This window comes from Geotrypetes seraphini, chromosome 4 (genome assembly GCF_902459505.1).
Source record: "Geotrypetes seraphini chromosome 4, aGeoSer1.1, whole genome shotgun sequence".
NCBI lineage: Eukaryota > Metazoa > Chordata > Amphibia > Gymnophiona > Dermophiidae > Geotrypetes > Geotrypetes seraphini.
The window spans coordinates 7,250,319-7,269,152 of record NC_047087.1 but is presented as its reverse complement, the minus strand read 5'-3'; the positions used below and the strand labels follow the sequence as shown (position 1 = coordinate 7,269,152).

General features: G+C 45.6%; 1 protein-coding gene across 1 annotated transcript; it reads right to left on the bottom strand.

The window, feature by feature from the left end:
- Window positions 1-3,189: 3,189 nt before the first annotated feature.
- CHMP1A (charged multivesicular body protein 1A) lies at window positions 3,190-18,079 on the bottom strand. Its single transcript, XM_033941875.1, has 7 exons — window positions 17,932-18,079; window positions 14,087-14,106; window positions 13,212-13,289; window positions 11,076-11,222; window positions 10,741-10,869; window positions 10,229-10,416; window positions 3,190-5,127 (listed from the first exon to the last, which is right to left on the bottom strand). The coding sequence occupies exons 1-7, from the start codon at window positions 17,936-17,938 to the stop codon at window positions 5,106-5,108; spliced, it is 591 nt and encodes a 196-aa protein (XP_033797766.1). The 5' UTR covers window positions 17,939-18,079; the 3' UTR covers window positions 3,190-5,105.
- Window positions 18,080-18,834: the final 755 nt, after the last annotated feature.

Sequence of the window (18,834 nt, the reverse complement as noted above, 5' to 3'; positions counted from 1 at the left end):
GCCCTCACTGCCACAGAAGCCCTGCCATTGGTTAGTATAAGAACAGATATGCAAATGAATCTTGAAAAAACGCAAATATAGTTTTTCATGAGGGAGACTGGAGAGGGCAGCGGGAGAGGCAAGGAGAGAGCATCTGGAGCGCCGGCAAATGCAGGAAATCACTCGCTGTATGCTCTGACCGCCTCTTCCTGCACTAAGTCGGACCTTACCAATCAGGAGCTGCGTGCCAAAGCAGCTCCTGATTGGATAAGGCCTGACTTAGTGCAGGAAGTGGCGGTCAGAGCATACAGCGAGTGATTTCCTGCACTCGCTGGCACTCCGGCTGCTCTCTCCTGCCTCTCCCGCTGCCCTCTCCTTGTTGGCGGTTCGCGGTCGGAAAATACCGCGAATGACCGGGACTGCGAACTGCTGACCACGAATGACCGGGGGAACACTATCTCAGAAATCAACTCCAAACTGATTAAAATTAGTTCATGGCTTCAACAGAATGTTATTAACAAAACAAAATGCGTACTGTTTCCAGCTTCCGACACTGAGCGTCATAGGCAACTCCGGTCCACGAGAGCCGGAATCCAATTGGGTTTTCAGGATTTCACCAATGAATATGCATTGAAAGCAGGGCATGCAAATAGATCTCATGCATATTCATTGGGGAAATCCTGAAAACCCAACTGGATTCCGGCCCTCGAGGACCGGAGTTGCCCATGTCTGGTCTAGCTGAGCCTATCAACATAGACTCCACCTCAGTTCATTTGGACACAAAGTTAAAAATACTCTGAATCATCTTGGATCAAAACCTCCTTCCACACAAATCAACTCAGTAGTCAGCAAATGTTTCTATAAGTTAAAACTCATTCATATCCACTCCCTACTTATTTCCAACATCGATTTTTGTAACACCCTCTACCAGGGTATAAATCAAAAAGAGATTTGCAGATTCTAAATCTTACACCATGTCACTCCCCTTCTAAGCGATGCTCACTGGCTTCCAATCCCCACCGCATCACATTCAAGAACCTACTTCCCACCTCTAAAATCAAACACCACCATATCCCAACCTTTATAGGCAATATTTAATCCCCTATGACACAACCTGTACTTTACGCTCAAGTTATCAAGATTTACTAGTTGTCCCTTCATTTGAGAAATTTTTTACGACACCACTAGAAAGTCCATCTTCTCAATTATGTGGGAGTGTGTGGCCTAGGAGCTAGAGCTACAGCCTCAGCACCCTGAGGTTGAGGGTTCAAATCCCTCGCTGCTCCTTGTGACCCTGGGCAAGTCACTTAATCCACTCATTGCCCCAGGTATACTAGATAGCGTTTGAGCCCACCGGGAAATATGATAAAGTACCTGAATGTAATTAAATAAAGAATTGGTGCCCTCGCTCTGCCCCTGCACATAAAACAAGAGAGTCTCCTCTTACGTTACTCAGGACAAAGCTTTTCTAGTCAAGGACGCTTACGATACCTAATCTTGGAGCCTTCTCTTCCCCCTGGAATAATATATACTTCAGGTTTTTCAACACCAAACGCTACTATAGAGGCGAATTATCTCCTAATGTTCTCTCCATCTTTTTATATTTTTACCACCTCTTCTACCTCCCTCGTCATGTTAGTCTTGTACTGTATCTGTTAACTTCCCCCTCCTCCACATTTCTCATGTGGTTGCTATTTTTATTTTAAATATTTTTTATTGATTGTAAACTGTCTAGATAAATTCTGATGGCGGTATATCAAAGAAATAATAAACTTGGTGAGTGCCGACAATGAAAATGTGCAGGTTTGCATGTACTACCTCCAGTGTACACAAGTCTTGCTTATGCTTATTCATTGTGGGTATCCTGAAAACCTTCCTGGCTAGGTGTGTCCCGAGGACCAGGTTGAAATAGCCCTGATCCAAAGCTGTCTTCAAAATAGTGCCACTGACCCCCAGTGGTAGTCTCGCAGTACTACTGATGGGGTTTGCAGGCTGTCATAGAACAGCTTCCCCCCCCCAAAGCCTCCTTTTATCACCTTTTTGAAAGCAGCCACCATGGCAGGAGCAAACTGGGATCTTTGGTATGAGTCAGGGAGCTGTTGGGATGGGGGAGAAGACTGCAAAGCAGAGATTAGCCTTGAGCCAGCCCTTGGCAGAGAGGAGATTGCTGCTGTTAAACCAGGGCCAGAGGATGAAAGGCCAGGGCATAGTGTCTGCTCTAACTGCGGCAGTATCGCTTCCAACCTGCTCACCCTTTAGATATGTTATCTCCAATGCCTACCCTTCCTTTTCTTGAGTGGTGGCTCCTAATCTGGAACCCAATGTCTTGGACATGTGGTCAAGATGTTCTTCACTTTGATGTCTCATTTGCCATGTATAAGCGCAATCAATCAATCGAATGTGGACATGTCACACTGGGTCCTTCTACAATTCTTCCCAATAAGTTAAAACAGCCAAGAATAAATCTCTCATTTGGATCGCGCTAAGTTTGTGGAGAGGGGATCAGTCAAAAATCAATATAGAAGCATTATGTTAGAGAATAAAACAGACTATATAATAATTTGTATCGTTCTATTTGCTTTTTTGATCACTACCCACTGTGCTAATCACATCTAACTGTTAAGATGTATCAGTAAAGAAAATAAACTAGGGATAAAACCCCCCAACAAATAGCCACAAAACAATGAGGTAGAGCAGTGATTCTTAAACCTCTCCTGAGGAACCCCAGCCAGTCCTAATGAATATGCATGAGAGAAATTTTAATGCCTACCACCTAGTTTATAGGCAAATCTTGTTCACGCATATTCATTAGGACTTGGCTGGGGTCCCTCAGGAGAGGTTTAAGAATCAGCGAGGTAGAGGATCCTGATAGACAGTTTATAAAAGCTACTTTCATAAATATTACTCAACCATCTTTCTGCGTGTCAGAGGCCTAAACCAATAGCTGCTTGCCCTCACTGCCACAGAAGCCCTGCCATTGGTTAGTACAAGAACAGATATGCAAATGAGTTTCTGTTTGGCTGTGGTGGTAAAAAGAACGGTGACAAGATGTACGACAGGCAGCAGCTTCTGGACAAACGGCCATGCCGGCTCAAACAGCTGGCACCACACCTCAAGTCACATAGCGGCGACTAAGCCCGTGGGCATGGTGCCAGGAGTAGGCACATCATAAAGGGGATGAAACTGGCTTTTCCAAAAAGAAAACAAGACTTAGGAATGAATAGGATTTATTTCAAAGACAAATGAAACCAGGCAGTTCCTTGTTGCACTTGAATAATTTAAGAAAAGCATCTCAGCAAAAGAAAAGGCTTCCGATACCAGCTCCACTTGCAGAGTCTCCTTGGGATACTTGGAGAAGCCATGACACCAGAGCAAAACAAAAGGCACCATCCCAAAAGAAAGCCCAGGGGTGGGTAGTCCATCTCGACTCCTCACTTGCAGTCAGTCACGTCCTCAGAAAGAATGGGGAAGTAACTTTCTCTCTCTTAAGATGATCTCAAACCTACTGCTAGCTCTGGAAAGCCATTGACTTCCCAAGGCCTCGCTTTCTGCTTCAGTGACTACTGAAAAATGCAAACAGCTAACTGCAGAGCCACCCAAACAGTTTCAGAGCGGGGACCAGGGCCTGAAAGAGCCTAGTATTACTGAAGTCTGCCTACTGTGGATGAGAGACAGCCCCTTCCACTCAACCACTGGGAGAGACAAAGGGCTTGGTTGGGGGAATTACAAAGATAAAAATTACAAATTAATATCAGCAACTTTTAATATCTATCCCTTTTATAATGAATCACATTTATATACATACATACAAAGCTGACTTCAGAGGTTTACTGAGAAGAGAAAGTCAGCTGATACATACAGGAAAGCTCAGTTCTCAACACAGATGGCCAGAGCAAAGCGGCTTCATGTGCTGCCACAACCCTCCCCCTTGCCAGTTGCCATTAATAGGTAACCCCCCCTTCCTCAGGTCCAAGTCACATGGCTAAGATTGCCAAAAAGCAGTCTCCTTGCAGACTGGAAAAATGGGAGAATGGAAAGACTTGTTGGAGAAGTAGGGGTTAGAGAACATACCTCTAAAGGCAGCTGAGACATTCATGCAACTCTGCAGTGACTCAACACTCCTCCCCCAATCTTCTCTCTACAGATCTATTTTCTATAAAGCAAACATGCAGCGTGGAATCCTGTTATCCATCTGCCTTCCAAGCTTATCTAAGGTGCGTACCTGCATCTATACTGTGCTAAGCTAATTTGGCACCAGAAATCATGCAGGTTAACAGCCGAGGGATGTGAGTGAGCTACACATATGTCAAACATTAAAAGGACGTTAGGGGAGAAATCTCAACACGGCTGTTCACTAGACCCACAGCTGCACTGTTTGTACAGACTTACTCCTCATAGAAATCTAACCTTACATAGGGGATGAGTTATACAGCTAAGCAAAGCATAGGAGCACATGCTGCACTAAACAGAACGAGGCCATCAACTGGTCAACTCAGCACATGGAATTTTTAAGGCAACACCTGCAAGCACTGACACAGCTGCATAGGGCAAGTCAAGGTCACTCAAACTAGGTGTGTGTTATAAAAGGGACAATGGGTTTAAAGATTTGCAGCACCTCCTGCTGGCCACACCAGAAGCAGCATCCCAGCCTGCCATGAAGCACCCCCTCCCAGATGGAACAGAGAGCTGCATTAGCAGATACAGAGCTCAGCAGTTTCCACGCGGAGGCTCTTCACTAAGATGTGGGAAACCATCAGCAGCTGAAAGAGCCCGAGGGCAGCTCTGGTGTGCCGATAATAAAATAAAACCTTACAGCTGCTCCATCAGAGAGAGAATCCATTAGATAGGGCTTAATGGAAAAGCAGAATGAACAGTCCTTAAAATCATGAAGATAGTAAAGAAGAGGTCTGCAGGAATCCTGAGTTGAGAGAGGAAGCTCTAGTTTCTTTCAGAAAAGCGCTCGAGGTCAGGGCACAGCCTCGATCATTCTCCTGAACGAGAGAGACAGCAGATCCTTAGGTCTCGGCCGCTGCCTTCCTTCAACTGCTTCCACAGTAGTGTCTTAAGTGCTGGACTTCAGGTGGCTCTCACCCATCAGGTCAGCGTGGCCTCAGGACTTCTATGGTTTAATTGCGCAGTGCAGCCAGCCTAGGAAATACAAGGTAATAAACATGAGACTCCTCAAAAGGGAAGAGAAAACAGGTTCTTACCTGCTAATAACGGATGGGTTTATGCTCCTCTGCCAGCAGGTGGAGACTGAGAACACATTGACTTTTGGCAAGAGTATAAGTGGGCTGTGCAGTCCCATCTGACGAATAGTCATGCAGGAATTAAGAACCAAAAACTGTGAACTATAAACACACCAACTCTAACATATGGAGAAGTCAAAGTAATTGTTCGGATCAGATAGGAAAACACTGTTGGATACTGATTAGAACAAGAACCTTCACTAGCTAAACCAGACAAACCAAATGCCGCTGCTCTTACTGTACTCTCCAAAAAATCAACAAGATACTGCAGGAAAAAAAAATCTTCATGAAAAACACTGAATAAAATGACAGGGCAGGGTCTGTGCTGGTCTAGAGGGACTAAAAAAGACAATTAGCAGGTAAGAATCTAATTTTTCCTTCTTTATTGTCCCTCCAGACCAACACAGAACAGATGGGACCTCCGAAAGGCCACCACATCTTTCATATGCTGAGAGATTGGAGAAAATGGGACTCTTTTCCCTGGAGAAGAGGAGACTTAGAAGGGATATGATAGAGACTTACTAGATCATGAAGGGCATAGAGAGAGTAGAGAGGGACAGATTCTTCAAACTTTCAAATAATAAAAGAATAAGAGGGCATTCAGAAAAGTTGAAAGGGGACAGATTCAAAACTAATGCTAGGAAGTTCTTCTTTACCCAACGTGTGGTGGACACCTGGAATGCGCTTCTAGAGGAGCGTAGTAGGGCAGAGTACGGTATTGGGATTGAAGATAGGATTGGACAATTTCCTACTTGAAAAGGAGATAGAGGGGTATAGATAGAGGATTACTGCACAGGTCCTGGACCTGTTGGGCTGCCGCATGAGCGGACTTCTGGGCACGATGGACCTCAGGTCTGACCCAGCGGAGGCATTGCTTATGTTCTTAAACACCGCATCCCAAAGCACCTGAACATCCACACGGTAGTGGCGAACAAAGGAATGGAGAGAAGACCAAATTGCAGCCTTACAGATACCCACCAGGGAGCACATGAGAACTCTCAGCCCCAGAAGCTGCCTGATCCCAAGCTTTGAGAAAATCTGGAACAGGTTTCTTCTGAAGCAGGTACGCTGAAGTGATTGCATGCTGGATCGAAGAGGCTATTGTAGCTTTAGAAGCACCGTCCCCCTTTAGAGGGCCCGCAAAAACAAAAAGGCAATCTGACTAATGGAACTCCTGGGTCCACTGGGTAAGCGCAAAGGACCTGATACACATCCAAAGATCCCTCCTGACTACCCAAGACCAGAAGGGCAACGGACTGGTTGACATGAAAAGGAGAAATTACCTTAAGAAGAAAAGAGGGAACCAGCTGCAGCACAACCCGCTCCCTAGAGAACTCCAGGAAGGGAGACCTACACAAAAAGGCCTGCATTTAGGAAATGTGTCTCGTGGAAGTAATGGCCACCAGGAACACAGCCTTAAGAGCAAGGTCCTTCAGTGTGCAGGAGCCGAGAGGCTCAAAGGGAGGTAGAATGAGCACGGAAAGAACCAGACTGAGATCTCAGGCTGGAACCAAAGGACAAATTGGAGGCCGGAGCTCTCAAGAAACAAAAAACGTATCCGGAAAAGAGGCCAAATGCTGACCATGCAACAGACCGCAAAAAGACAAGGTCACAACCTGAACCTTTAGGACCAGGCAAGGCCCCGATTGAGGCCATCATGCAAAAACTCCAAGCTGTGAGGCAAAGATGCAAGAAGGGGAACCATGTCATGAGCGGAACACCACATGCGCACATAAGCCTGAGAGATGGAATGTCTCCAAGAACCCAAAAGGGTGGAGATCATTTTATCCGAATATCCTTTCTTACTTAGGCGTTTCCTTTCAAGTTTCAAGCCGTAAGACAAAAGGGACCCAGATCAAACATTGGATTGGTGCATTAGAAGGTCGGGCGAGAGGGACAGAGGAAGAGGGTCTGCCACAAGACAACAAGATCTGTGTGCCATGGGCGCCTGGGCCTGTCCATAGCCACCAGGATCACACGGCCTGCGTGTCAAGCAATGCCCACCAGTGGCCATGTAGGAAAGACATACAGCAGGTCGTCCGTTGGCAAAGCCTGCACCAGAGCATCCAGCCCCTTGACTTGGTAATCCCTGTGCTGACTGAAGAACCTCAGCGCTTTGGCACTGACACTCATAGCCACGGGGTTCATGACCAGCCAACCCCACGACTGAACAATCAACTTGAAGGCTTCTAGCCTGAGACACCACTCGCTGGTATCCAGCACATGACAACTGAGGAAGTCTGCCTGGACAATGTCCACTCCTGCTATATGGGAAGCTGAGATGTCCAGAAGGTGAGCCTTGCCGATTCCATAAGAGCTGCCTCCTGCGCTACCAGATGACTGTTTCCCCTGGCGACTGACGTAAGCCACTGCCGTGGCATTATCTGAGAGAACCCGAACCGTCTTGCCCTCCAGCAACAACTGGAAAGGTATCAACGCCGACTGGCTCAAACCTTACCTTCTATCCCTTCAGCAATGTCTCTCACAAACATATTGAACAGGATCGGCCCCAGGACCGAACCCTGTGGGATTCCACTACTCACCTTTCCTTCCTCTGAGCGACTTCCATTAACCACCACCCTCTGGCGTCTGTCCGACAGCCAGTTTCTAACCCAGTTCACCACTTTGGGTCCTAACTTCAGCCCTTCAATTTTGTTCAAGAGCTGAAATCTAAGTAAATTATATCTAGCATATGTCCTTGATCCAGTTCTCTGGTCACCCAATCAAAACATTCAATCACGCTCTTTTGGCACGATTTACCTTTTGTAAAGCCATGTTGCCTCGGATCCTGTAACCCATTAGATTCAAGGAAGTACACTATCCTTTCTTTCAGCAACACTTCCATTATTTTTCCAACAACTGAAGTGTGGCTTACCGGCCTACAGTTTCCCGTTTCATCTCTGCAACCACTTTTGTAAATAGGGACCACATCTGCTCTCCTCCAAACCCCAGGATCTACTCCCATCTCCAGAGATTTGTTGAACGTCTAATAAGACCTGATAAAATATCTCTGAGCTCCCTCAGTATCCTGGGACAGATCCCATCCAGTCCCATCGCTTTGTCCACCTTCAGTTTTTCAAGTTGTTCATAAACACTCTCCTCCATGAACAGTACAGAATCTACTCCATTTTCTTGCGTAACTTTGCCAGACAATCTCGGTCCTTCTCCAGAATTTTCTTCCGTGGGCCTGTTGGATCTGGTTAGTGGCCTTATTGTCCCTGTTTTTGTTGCTGGACAGAGCTTGGGGGACCCTTTTGGGGGTCCTTCTAACCTCAGGGGTGCCACACTAGGGAGGCCAAGTCCCTCCCCTATTTTCCCCCACCTCCTCAATTTTTTTCTTAGGAGGCGCCTCAGCTTTACGCCTTGCCACAAATAGGCAAAGACTACAGCTTTAAGAGCCTGTGAGGTCTGTCAGAGTCCTGAGGCAGGGCTGTATGAAAGGAAGTTTCTAATTACCTTTAATTGAACTTTATTGCTAACCAGCACTTTGGTTTTCCTCCCTAGTGGTTCTGCTGCACAAGGGGAGGGATAGAAGCTGCAAGGGTTCTGCTGCAAAGGGGGATGGGAGGGAGGAATAGAAAGATACTGCACTAGGGGATGGGTGAGAGGGGAGGAAAGATGCTGCACATGTGGGGGAGAGAAAGGAAATAGGAAGAATTGGGGTGGAGGAGAGGAAGGGAGAGATGATTATTGTACATGAATAAAAATAAGACCTACCCGAAAATAAGACATAGTGTCTTTTTTGGGCCCAAAATTAATATAAGACATTGTCTTATTTTCGGGGAAACATGGTACTACTACCAAAAGTCATTATGTCTCAGTCTCCACCTGCTGGCAGAGAAGCATAAACCCATCCGTTCTAGGCGGGCTGGAGGGAAAAATAAAGAATCATGGTTTTGATATGCAAAATAGAGCTCTGTTAAATTGGTTAGTAAGAAAGCCTTCGTTCTTTTAAGGCAGGGGTGTCAAAGTCCCTCCTTGAGGGCTGCAATCCAGTCGAGTTTTCAGGATTTCCCCAATGAATATGCATGAGATCTATTAGCATACAATGAAAGCAGTGCATTCAAATAGATCTCATGCATATTCATTGGGGAAATCCTGAAAACCCGACTGGATTGTGGCCGAGGAGGGACTTTGACACCCCTATTTTGAGGAAATTGAGTGTAATACTTAAACATTTTGATACAGCAGTGCTTCAATCACTTATATTTTCTTTGATGGACTATTGTAACAGTATTTCTGGGATGTTTGAAGAGACTACAGACCGTACAAGAACACTAAAGTTAGGCTCATTTTTTCAATCTCTAAATATGATAGAATTACATCATATTTTATATAGAAATAAAACACTACACTCACGGATAAATTTTAAGCTTTGCATGTTGATTTTTAATATTCTATATGGCCAAGGCCAATCTTATCTGCTGAAATTACTCTCCTTCTCAGTAGGTAGAAAAGGACGTGTTTTGAGGATGCAGGATTCTCTTCAATTTCTCACCCCAAAACTAGTGCATGTGTTGCTCATTTGTATGAAACTATTGATATGACTGTGGATGGGCAGACTGGATGGGCCATTTGGCCTTTACCTGCCATTATGTTTCCAAGTATTTTGCAAACCGCCTAGGAATAGGCAGATAAGAATTTTTTTTTAATAAAGTAAATTATTTACTCAGTGGAAGGCATCTTTTTCTCATCAGGCCCCTTTACTTTGGAATGTCCTGCCTTTTTTCAATTAGATCTAAAGCTCGTTACACTGCTTTTAGGAAGTTCTTAAAAACATTTCTATTTAAGAAATTTTAACCTTGAAATTGATGATTGTGTATGCTTAGTCGTCTATACTATAATTTTAATATTTAACTATATTTGTTTCCAGTGATCCACTATGAACTCATAAGGGCTTTGGCGGAATACAAATGGTAACATAATGAAGCTGGTTATTGGGCCCACTCTTACCCCAAGACAGGAGCCCGTCACAATGTCCCTTCACATGTCTGACATACCTGCGGGACAGCTGGTCTTCCTGGGTGCGAACAGAGCTCTCTCCTACAGATGAGGCTCCTTCAGGCAGCTGGTTCAGCTGGTCCATGATCTCCAAACCATTTTCCTCAGCAATCTGAACGATGAGGTTGTCCACCTGCTCCTGAGGAGTGGTCAAGGTGGTCGCAGAGCTCATGGAGTCTTCCATGACCTACCAACACAGGACACAAGGAGCTTGGCCACATCCAGCAGAAAACATTTGGCAATCACGTGTCAAATATGAATGGTTAGTCCCTAGATTACATAGTGGGCTTTTGGACACTATGGCCATGCGAGAAAAGAGAGGGCCATATATTCAACCTGGGATAAAGGCAGGGTGCATAAATGCTGAAATAAAGGTTCAATAAACATTCCTCACACTTCTCGTCAGAGCCATCCCTTGGTCATAAGGCTTCCACCTACATGGTTTGACACCCATTCCTTTCCAGTCACCCGACCCATTCCTGAAACCCAAGCCCTTTCCACCCCAACATACCGAAGTGTGGACATCCAGATTCTGGACCTGCTGCTCAAACTTATCCATCACGGCCGATACCTTCTGCAGGTCCATAGAGCTCAGAGCTTTGTCCAGTGCTTTGGTCACCTGAGCCATGTTCTTTGTGACCTGTAACAGACACATTGCGCACTGTTTCAATACACATTCAAAGATCTGGGCAGAAGGGATGGATGGTGTGGAGCAGCTCGTATACTGTAAGCAAATATTGTGGGAAGGACCAAGGGTCATCCGGAATAAGGACTTCACAGTACTAGACCCACAAGGTGTGCTGGTTCAGATACCTTGACCCAGTAGATAATATGGTGGGACCTTACCCCCTTCATCGTCACAGCTGTTTGCACCTTCGAGGCTACGGCATCCACTCGGGATGCCATCCGAAGCCAGTTTAACCCTTCATTCTTCTTGCGAATAGCATTCTCGGCATAGACCCGAGCACACTCCACATTCTTTTGCTGCAAGGCCTGTGGATTGAAGGGTACAGTGAAAACCAGATGGTTGTCATTCTGGGACAGGGGGCTCATCACTCACTCTTACATTTCTCCCTCAGGAGCTGCTGCTAAGCTCACTGCAGCCATTTACTTTTTACTGCACTAAAATGACTTCCCATGTAACTGAGGTTTAGCAATAATTGCAAAGTACTGCACTACACACTTAGCATGCAAATAAGCGGCATGTGGAATGGCTTCCAACCCACCAAACTGCACTGAAGTTTAGGACTTTTTTGTTTACTGAATAGCACTGAATTTATGTTTCATCACTAGAACATAAGAATTGCTATATTGGGCCAGACTGAAGGTTCATCAGGCCCAACCCAGGTCCCAAGTACCAGGATGAAACCCAAAGAGTAGCAACATTCCAGAGCTGAGACTGTGATGTCATAATGCCTCATTCCACCAATGCCTGAGGGCCAAACTCAGCAGTGATGTCACAATGGCTTCAGCTCACATAAGAATAGCAGTACTGGGACAGACTGAAGGTCCATCAAGCCCAGTCTCCTGTTTCCCACAGTGGCCAACCCAGGTCCCAAGTACCTGTCAGAAACCCAAAGAGTAGCAACATTCCAGAGCTGAGACTGACATCATAATGCCTCATTCCACCAATGCCTAAGAGCCAAACTCAGCAGTGATGTCACAAAGGCTGGACGGTCCTATATTCAGCTCACATAAGAACATAATAATTAATGTATTGGGACAGACTGAAGGTCCACCAAGCCCAGTATCCTGTTTCTAACAGTGGCCATCCCAGGTCCCAAGTACCTAGCTAGATCCCAAGTAGTAAACCTGATTTTATGCTGCTTATCCTAGCAATAGGCAGTGAATTTCCCCAAGCCATCTCAATAATGGTGAAGTAAAATTAACTTCCCACTGACATGAGAAAGAATCTGCCTCAAGATCCCTAAAGCAAGAATGTCTAGGGACCAGGCAGCCCCCAGTCCCACCCACCTACTCACTTATTACCATCTGGTCACTTATCAATGTCCTGCTGACACTACAGCCCCTCCTCGATGATCCACCTTACCAAGGGAGAGCACCTACCTCCTCCATCATCTACTCCTGGGGTATTCTAGGATGGGGTCTCCCAGGCATTTCAGATTAATCTCAGAGGCTCTTGATATCAAAGTGTATGTAAAATGGTAAAAACCAGAGGGCATAATATGAGGTTGAAGGTTGATAGATTCAAGAGTAATGTTAGAAAATTCTTCTTTATGGAGAGGGTGGTTGATGCATGGAATGCACTCCCAAGGGAGGTGGTGGAGAAGAAAACAGTGACAGAGTTCAAAGAAGCGTGGGATGAACACAGAGGATCTAGAATCAGAAAATAACGGGCATACATTGAAGGAACTAAGGCCAGCACTGGGCAGACTTGCACGGTCTGTCCCTCCGTATATGGACATTCAGTTGAGGACGGGCTGGGGAGGGTTTCGATGGCTGGGATGGTTAAGATGGGCTGGAGTGAGCTTTGGAGACTCCAGTAGATGGAACCTATGCACACTACTGGGCAGGGCTCTGGGTTTCTGGCCCAGAAATATCTAAGAAAAAGGACCACTTCAATTAAATGATTAATTTATGGTTGGGCAGAATGGATGGACCATTTGGGTCTTTATCTGCCGTCATTTACTATGTTACTATGTAAAACTAGCTTCAGAAGTTAAGTTTAAATCCTTTTTAATACAGATTCTTCACATCAATGACTTAAATATCATTAAAATATAATCAGAAATAAAAAAATAATCAAGCAAAAGGCATGTTACAAATCTAAAGACTTAAGAATTTTCTCTCCAAGAAGACTATTAACAGAATAATATACGTTTCTTGAAGGTAGTGTGATGTCTTGTGTCAAATTCAAGGTTAGGTGGTTCTAGCCAAGGGCTTTTATGTGGATTATTACTTCAAAAATGTGGAAACCCAAACTACAAGAGAGACTTTGGGACTGGGCACCAGACTCCGCACCTTCTTCACTTTGGCTTGTTCGGTCTTGGACTCCTTCTCCGCCTTCTTGGCTAACTTTTCCAGCTGCTTTGCTGTGAACTACAGGAAAAAAATGTTTCAGTTCAAATTCCTCTTGCGTGCTACAGGAGAAAGCAGAGAATCAAGTGCAAAGCCTTTCCCAGTGGCCAGTGGCGTACCAAGGGGGGAGTGGGCGGTCCGCTCCGGGTGCACGGCTTGGGGGGGTGCACAGCCAGCCAGGTGCCAGGTCCTCCTGCCCTTCCTTTCCCCCGGTCCGTGCTCGGGGCTCGCGCCTGCCTGGTCCTGTGCAGCTGCCCAAATGGTGCTGTTGGTTCTCGCAAGACTCGCGGGAGTTGACGGCACCATTTGAACGGCGGTGCAAGACCAGGCTGGCGCGCTCAGGGCTCGCGTCTGAATTTCACTTCCAGCACAGATGGGGGTAGCCTGCCAATGCAGCGCTGGACCAAGCTGACCCCAGACCAGGCAGGCTCCCAATCTATTTAATGTACCTGGGGGGATTAGGCGACTTGCCCAGGGTCACAAGGAGCTGCGTGGGTTTGAACCCACAACCTCAGGGTGCTGAAGCTGTAGCTTTAACCACTGCGCCACACTCTACCCCCCCTTGTCATGGAACGCACAAGTGTTTGAATCCTACTGCAAACTCTCCTCCCTCCCTTCAAGGAGATTATATGGCAACAAGAAGGAAGCCTCACAGTCCACCGTTCCCTCAGTAGCTCTTTAGGAAACTATTTTGTGGCCCAATGCAGGGAAATCCCGGAATGCTGCGATTATGACTCTCCCTTTACCCTCGTGTCGTTTATAAGTAAGAGGAGTTGGGGCAGCTCTAAAATGCTCACTGGTATTTTGAGAGTACTCACCTTCAACTGAAAAAGTGTGTCTGCAAGCAAAAAGAAAGGAAGAATGAGAAGATCAGATCATTCTATGAGGCATGCCACCCCACCCCAGAAACACTCCTTTGGGGTAATACTGGAGTTTGAACCATCTTATTTCTAAGATCAACTTCAGGTGTGGGGGGGGGGAGGGCGCACAGCTCAGACTGCTCTGAAACACAGGATCCAGATTTTCTGGTTGGAGAGAATCACAGAAAACCAACATAAAATACCCCAGAATCTGCATTAACCCCACCCCCTTTTACTAAACCGCAATAGCAGTTTTTAGCACAGGGAGCTGCGCCAAATTCTGCACGCTGCTCCAGATGCTCATATAAACTCTATGCGTGTCGGGAGCAACACGGAGCATTCAGCGCAGCTTCCTGCACAAAAAAACGCTATCACGGTGTAGTAAAAGGGGGGTAAGTGACTAATGTGCTCAGGGGGGAGCAGCAAGCCAGACAACACACAAACTCAATGCCCAGTTTTAAACAAACTAAATTAAAACCACATTATTCCAGTCCATCCCTGTCTCCAACATCTGCCTTCGATGTCCACGAGACCACTCCTGCCCCCCTCCTTCCCCACATCTCATCCTTTACCCCAGGGCAAGCTGACCTTCACAGAGACAGGAAGAATACTCAATTGCTATTACCTGGGTGGTCAGGAGACAAGATATGGCAGCCATGATCGGAAGGAAAACTGTGTGCATTACATCCCTCTAGGACAGGGGTAGGCAATTCCGGTCCTCGAGAGCCGGAGCCAGGTCAGGTTTTCAGGATCTCCACAATAAATATGCATGAGATAGATTTGCATCTCAAGGAGGCAGTGCATGCAAATCCATCTCGTACATATTCATGGTGGAGATCCTGAAAACCTGACCTGGCTCCGGCTCTCGAGGACCGGAATTGCCTACCCCTGTTCTAGGATAACCAACCACGACCAGGAGACAAGTCATAAACCGGTTCAAAGACTACAGTACCAGCATTAACAAGTGAATCTTACATGGTCCATTTTTTGCCACAACTGCCTCGTCTCCTGATCTGTTGGTTTTGTCGTTCTCACTCCATTGTTGGTTTAAATTATTACAGATTTATTCAGTTTGATATACCACAAACTTACAATGCAATCTAAGTGGTTTACAATTTTAAATAAAATCACATACAGCATTGGAAAAGAACTCCACATACCAGATAAGAAAGTCTCCACCAACACCCCACCCAAATTTTTTTTTTTTAAAACCACACTTTGGGGTTTTGTGTAACTGTTCTTATTCTGCGAGACTGTCACCTTCCTTCCCACCTTCTAGTTTTACATCTCTCCAGCACACACCTTAATAAGCTGATGGACTTTGGGGCCTTCAGCATGTTTAACATGAGCCCTGCCTGAGTGCGGACACCTCCTCCACAAGCAGGTCCAACATTGTAAAATGGGCACACAGCAGTAAAATAACTCCCCTGAGATGAACAACATCCCAAGCTCTGACTCAAGCTTCCTGTGAGCTCCTGGTGTAGACAATTCCCTTCCTCCCAGACTGACTGAAAACCTGTCTAGCCTGGTCAATGTTTAACAGGCCCAGCAGCAAACATAAACATAAGAGGAAAAGAAAACCAATGATTCTCGAAAGAGGAGGCGGCAAAAATGAAGGGGAAAAATGTTCACAAAATATGGCAGCTCCCATAAAAGAACAATACAGAGCACTAAAAATGGAAAGTGAGATGACAAGACCTTTTTCAGGTACACTGGCAAAAGGAGGAAGGCCAGAGGTGGAATTACAAGACTCAAAGACACTGAGGGTCAATGTGCAAACACAGATGAGGAAAACTGGAATTACTCACTATTGCTGTTTAGTATTCAAGGAAGAAAAACCAAGCAAGGTCTACAGAGGTTTGGAAAGTATTTATGAGCAACTTGGAAACTGAAGTCATGGGATTAGATGAGACACATCTCAGAACACTGAAGGAGCTTAGAGAGATTTTGACAGGCCATGTAAAGAATATGTTTAGTACATCCTTGAAGACTAGGGAAGTGCCACAGCTCTGGAGAAGAAAGGCTGTTATGGTCCCTGTCCACATAGGCAGTTAACAGAGAAGAGCAGCAGGCATCATGGCTTTACCAAAGACCTTTACCAAACTGTGTCTAACAAATCCAATTTCTTTGACTCGGTAAAAAAAGAAGTGAATTGAAGGCATGCGCTGGATGTGGTCTATTTAGATTTCAGAAAAGCCTTTGATACTACTGTATTGCTCATAGGAATCTCATTAAAGTTAGGACCCCTAAATGGTGGTGAACTAGACTGGCAGCTGGTGGTAGTAAATTATAATATAATAATAATTTGTTTCTTGTATACCGCCAAACTAGTAAAAGGTTCTAGGCGGTTCACAGCAAGATAAGGCTGAACATCCAGCCGATTTACAATACAAGAAAAGCTATTTCTAGAAAATACATAATGCCTTTAGATTAAAAGTATTAACATTAGAACACTTAAATTACAAATTTATCAAATAGTTGTGTTTTTAGTAATTATACTGACTCAGAGTAGAGAATGACAAGGTGACAAAATTCATCACCGTTCCCGTCCCTGCGGATAACCGTGGGAAATAATCCCATGTCATTTTCTAGTGTCTATTTCAACCTCGGTCCTTCTACACCAGCATTCTTCAGAGCAAAGCTTGCGGGTCAGTGGTTGTGGCCATTATGGGAGCCAATGATAATGAAGCCATTGTGACATCACTGATGTAATTGGCTCTTAGGCACTGGTGGAATGAGGCATTATGACATACACAATATCTGCTCTGGATACCAGAGACTGTCATTCTGTAGTGTCTGTTTCAACCTCAGTCCTTCTACACCAGCATTCTTCAAAGCAAAGCTTGTGGGTCGGTGGTTGTGACCATTCATACTCTGATTCTTCCCTCTCTCTTTAAAGAATGACATGAAGATAGTTTCCCGCGGTTATCCGCGGGGACGGGAACGATGATGAATTTTGTCACCATGTCATTCTGTAACTCAGAGGATAGAACGGTGAGTAGTGAAGTGCCTCAAAGATCATACTGGGGCAGTTCAATTGAATATATCTGTGAGCAACATTGTCAAAGAGTGGATGACACAGGTTTGGACAATTTCCTGGAGGAAAAGTCCAGAGTCTGTTATTGAGAAGGACATGGGGGAAGCCACTGCTTGCCCTGGATCGGTAGCATGGAATGTTGCTACTCTCTGGGATTCCGGAATCTTGCTGTTCTTTGGGATTCTCTATGGAATGTTGCTACTCTTTGGGATTCTAGAATCTTGCTATTCTTTGAGATTCTCTATGGAATGTTGCTACTCCTTAGGTTTTGGCCAGGTTCTAGGGACCTGGATTGGCCACCGGGCGAACAGGCTACTGGGCTTGATGGACCACTGGTCTGACCCAGGAAGGCTATTCTTAGGTTCTTAAGATTTGCAACCTAATGGACAACACGAAACTTGATGACAGGCCAATCCCCGAGTTCCAGACGTCCGACTCCTACTCAAGAATTTGATTTCACTGCGCAGCATTTCCAGTGGGGAACCGAGTCCTCCACTTCTTCTGCTGCAGATTCAGGATTGACGCCTGGCCACATTAAGAAGAGCGTGTGGTGGCGCCTGCTGGACCTTAGAGGGAAGCAGCAAGAATCGACAGGTTCCGAGTTACGTACAAATCCGACTGAAGAACCGGGGGGAGGGGCTGTCTAAGGTTAAATGCAAAGAAGGGCAGAGTATGCACTGGGGGGGGGGGCAAAGCCAGAGGGGAGAGAGGCGCTAATGTCCTCGTCCAAGCCCAACCCCCCACCCCCACCAAAGACCCCTCTCACCGTCCATTCCGCCCTCAAACGTTTCCGAGGTCCAGCACTTCCGCCTTCCGCTCGCACACCGTCACTTCCGCCAGGTTGACCACGGCGGGAACTATTTCAGAGGCGCGACTGATGTTTAAAAAAACATCCAGCCCTAGAAGCAGAAGGGAGCGAAGTGACGCCCTTTATGACGTCTCGAGGTGGGCGGGGCCCGGCGAGGGGAAAGGAGGAAGCCTCTTCCCTGGCACTCCGATGGCACGCCCTTTATGACGTATGAGGTGGGCGGGGCCCGGCGAGGGGGAAAGAGGAAGCCTCTTCTCTGGCACTCCTTTGCACTCGGATGGCACGCCCCCTGGCGCCCCATCGGAGAATGAAAACCCAGCTGTACCCAATACCACCATGAACCCCTTCAAGAAGTGACATGGAGGCATTATAATAAAACCAAATCGAAAAGAATTGACCAGAAGAAAACTTCATAGTGCCAACAAAGAGGAAAAAGAAAACATACAATTAATTAAAAAGCATAAGAAATAATTCATATCAAAATACATCATATTGAGACATCATCAAAACACATCTTTTTATCTTTTTATGTGTTTTGATGATGTCTCAATATGATGTATTTTGATATGAATTATTTCTTATGCTTTTTAATTGTGTTTTCTTTTTCCTCTTTGTTGGCACTATGAAGTTTTCTTCTGGTCAATTCTTTTCATTTCTTTTTGATTTGGTTTTATTATAATGCACTTATGAATATTAATATATGTGTCTATAAGTGTAGACTCCTGATGCGAAACATCTGGAGCTCACCAGTCTTTATTTGGACTCCTCCACTCCTTTTTGTGTCTACATACCAAAAACCATCACAGAAACACTCTAACTCTGTATTATAACACTGCTTTGAATTGACTTATTCAGTCATTA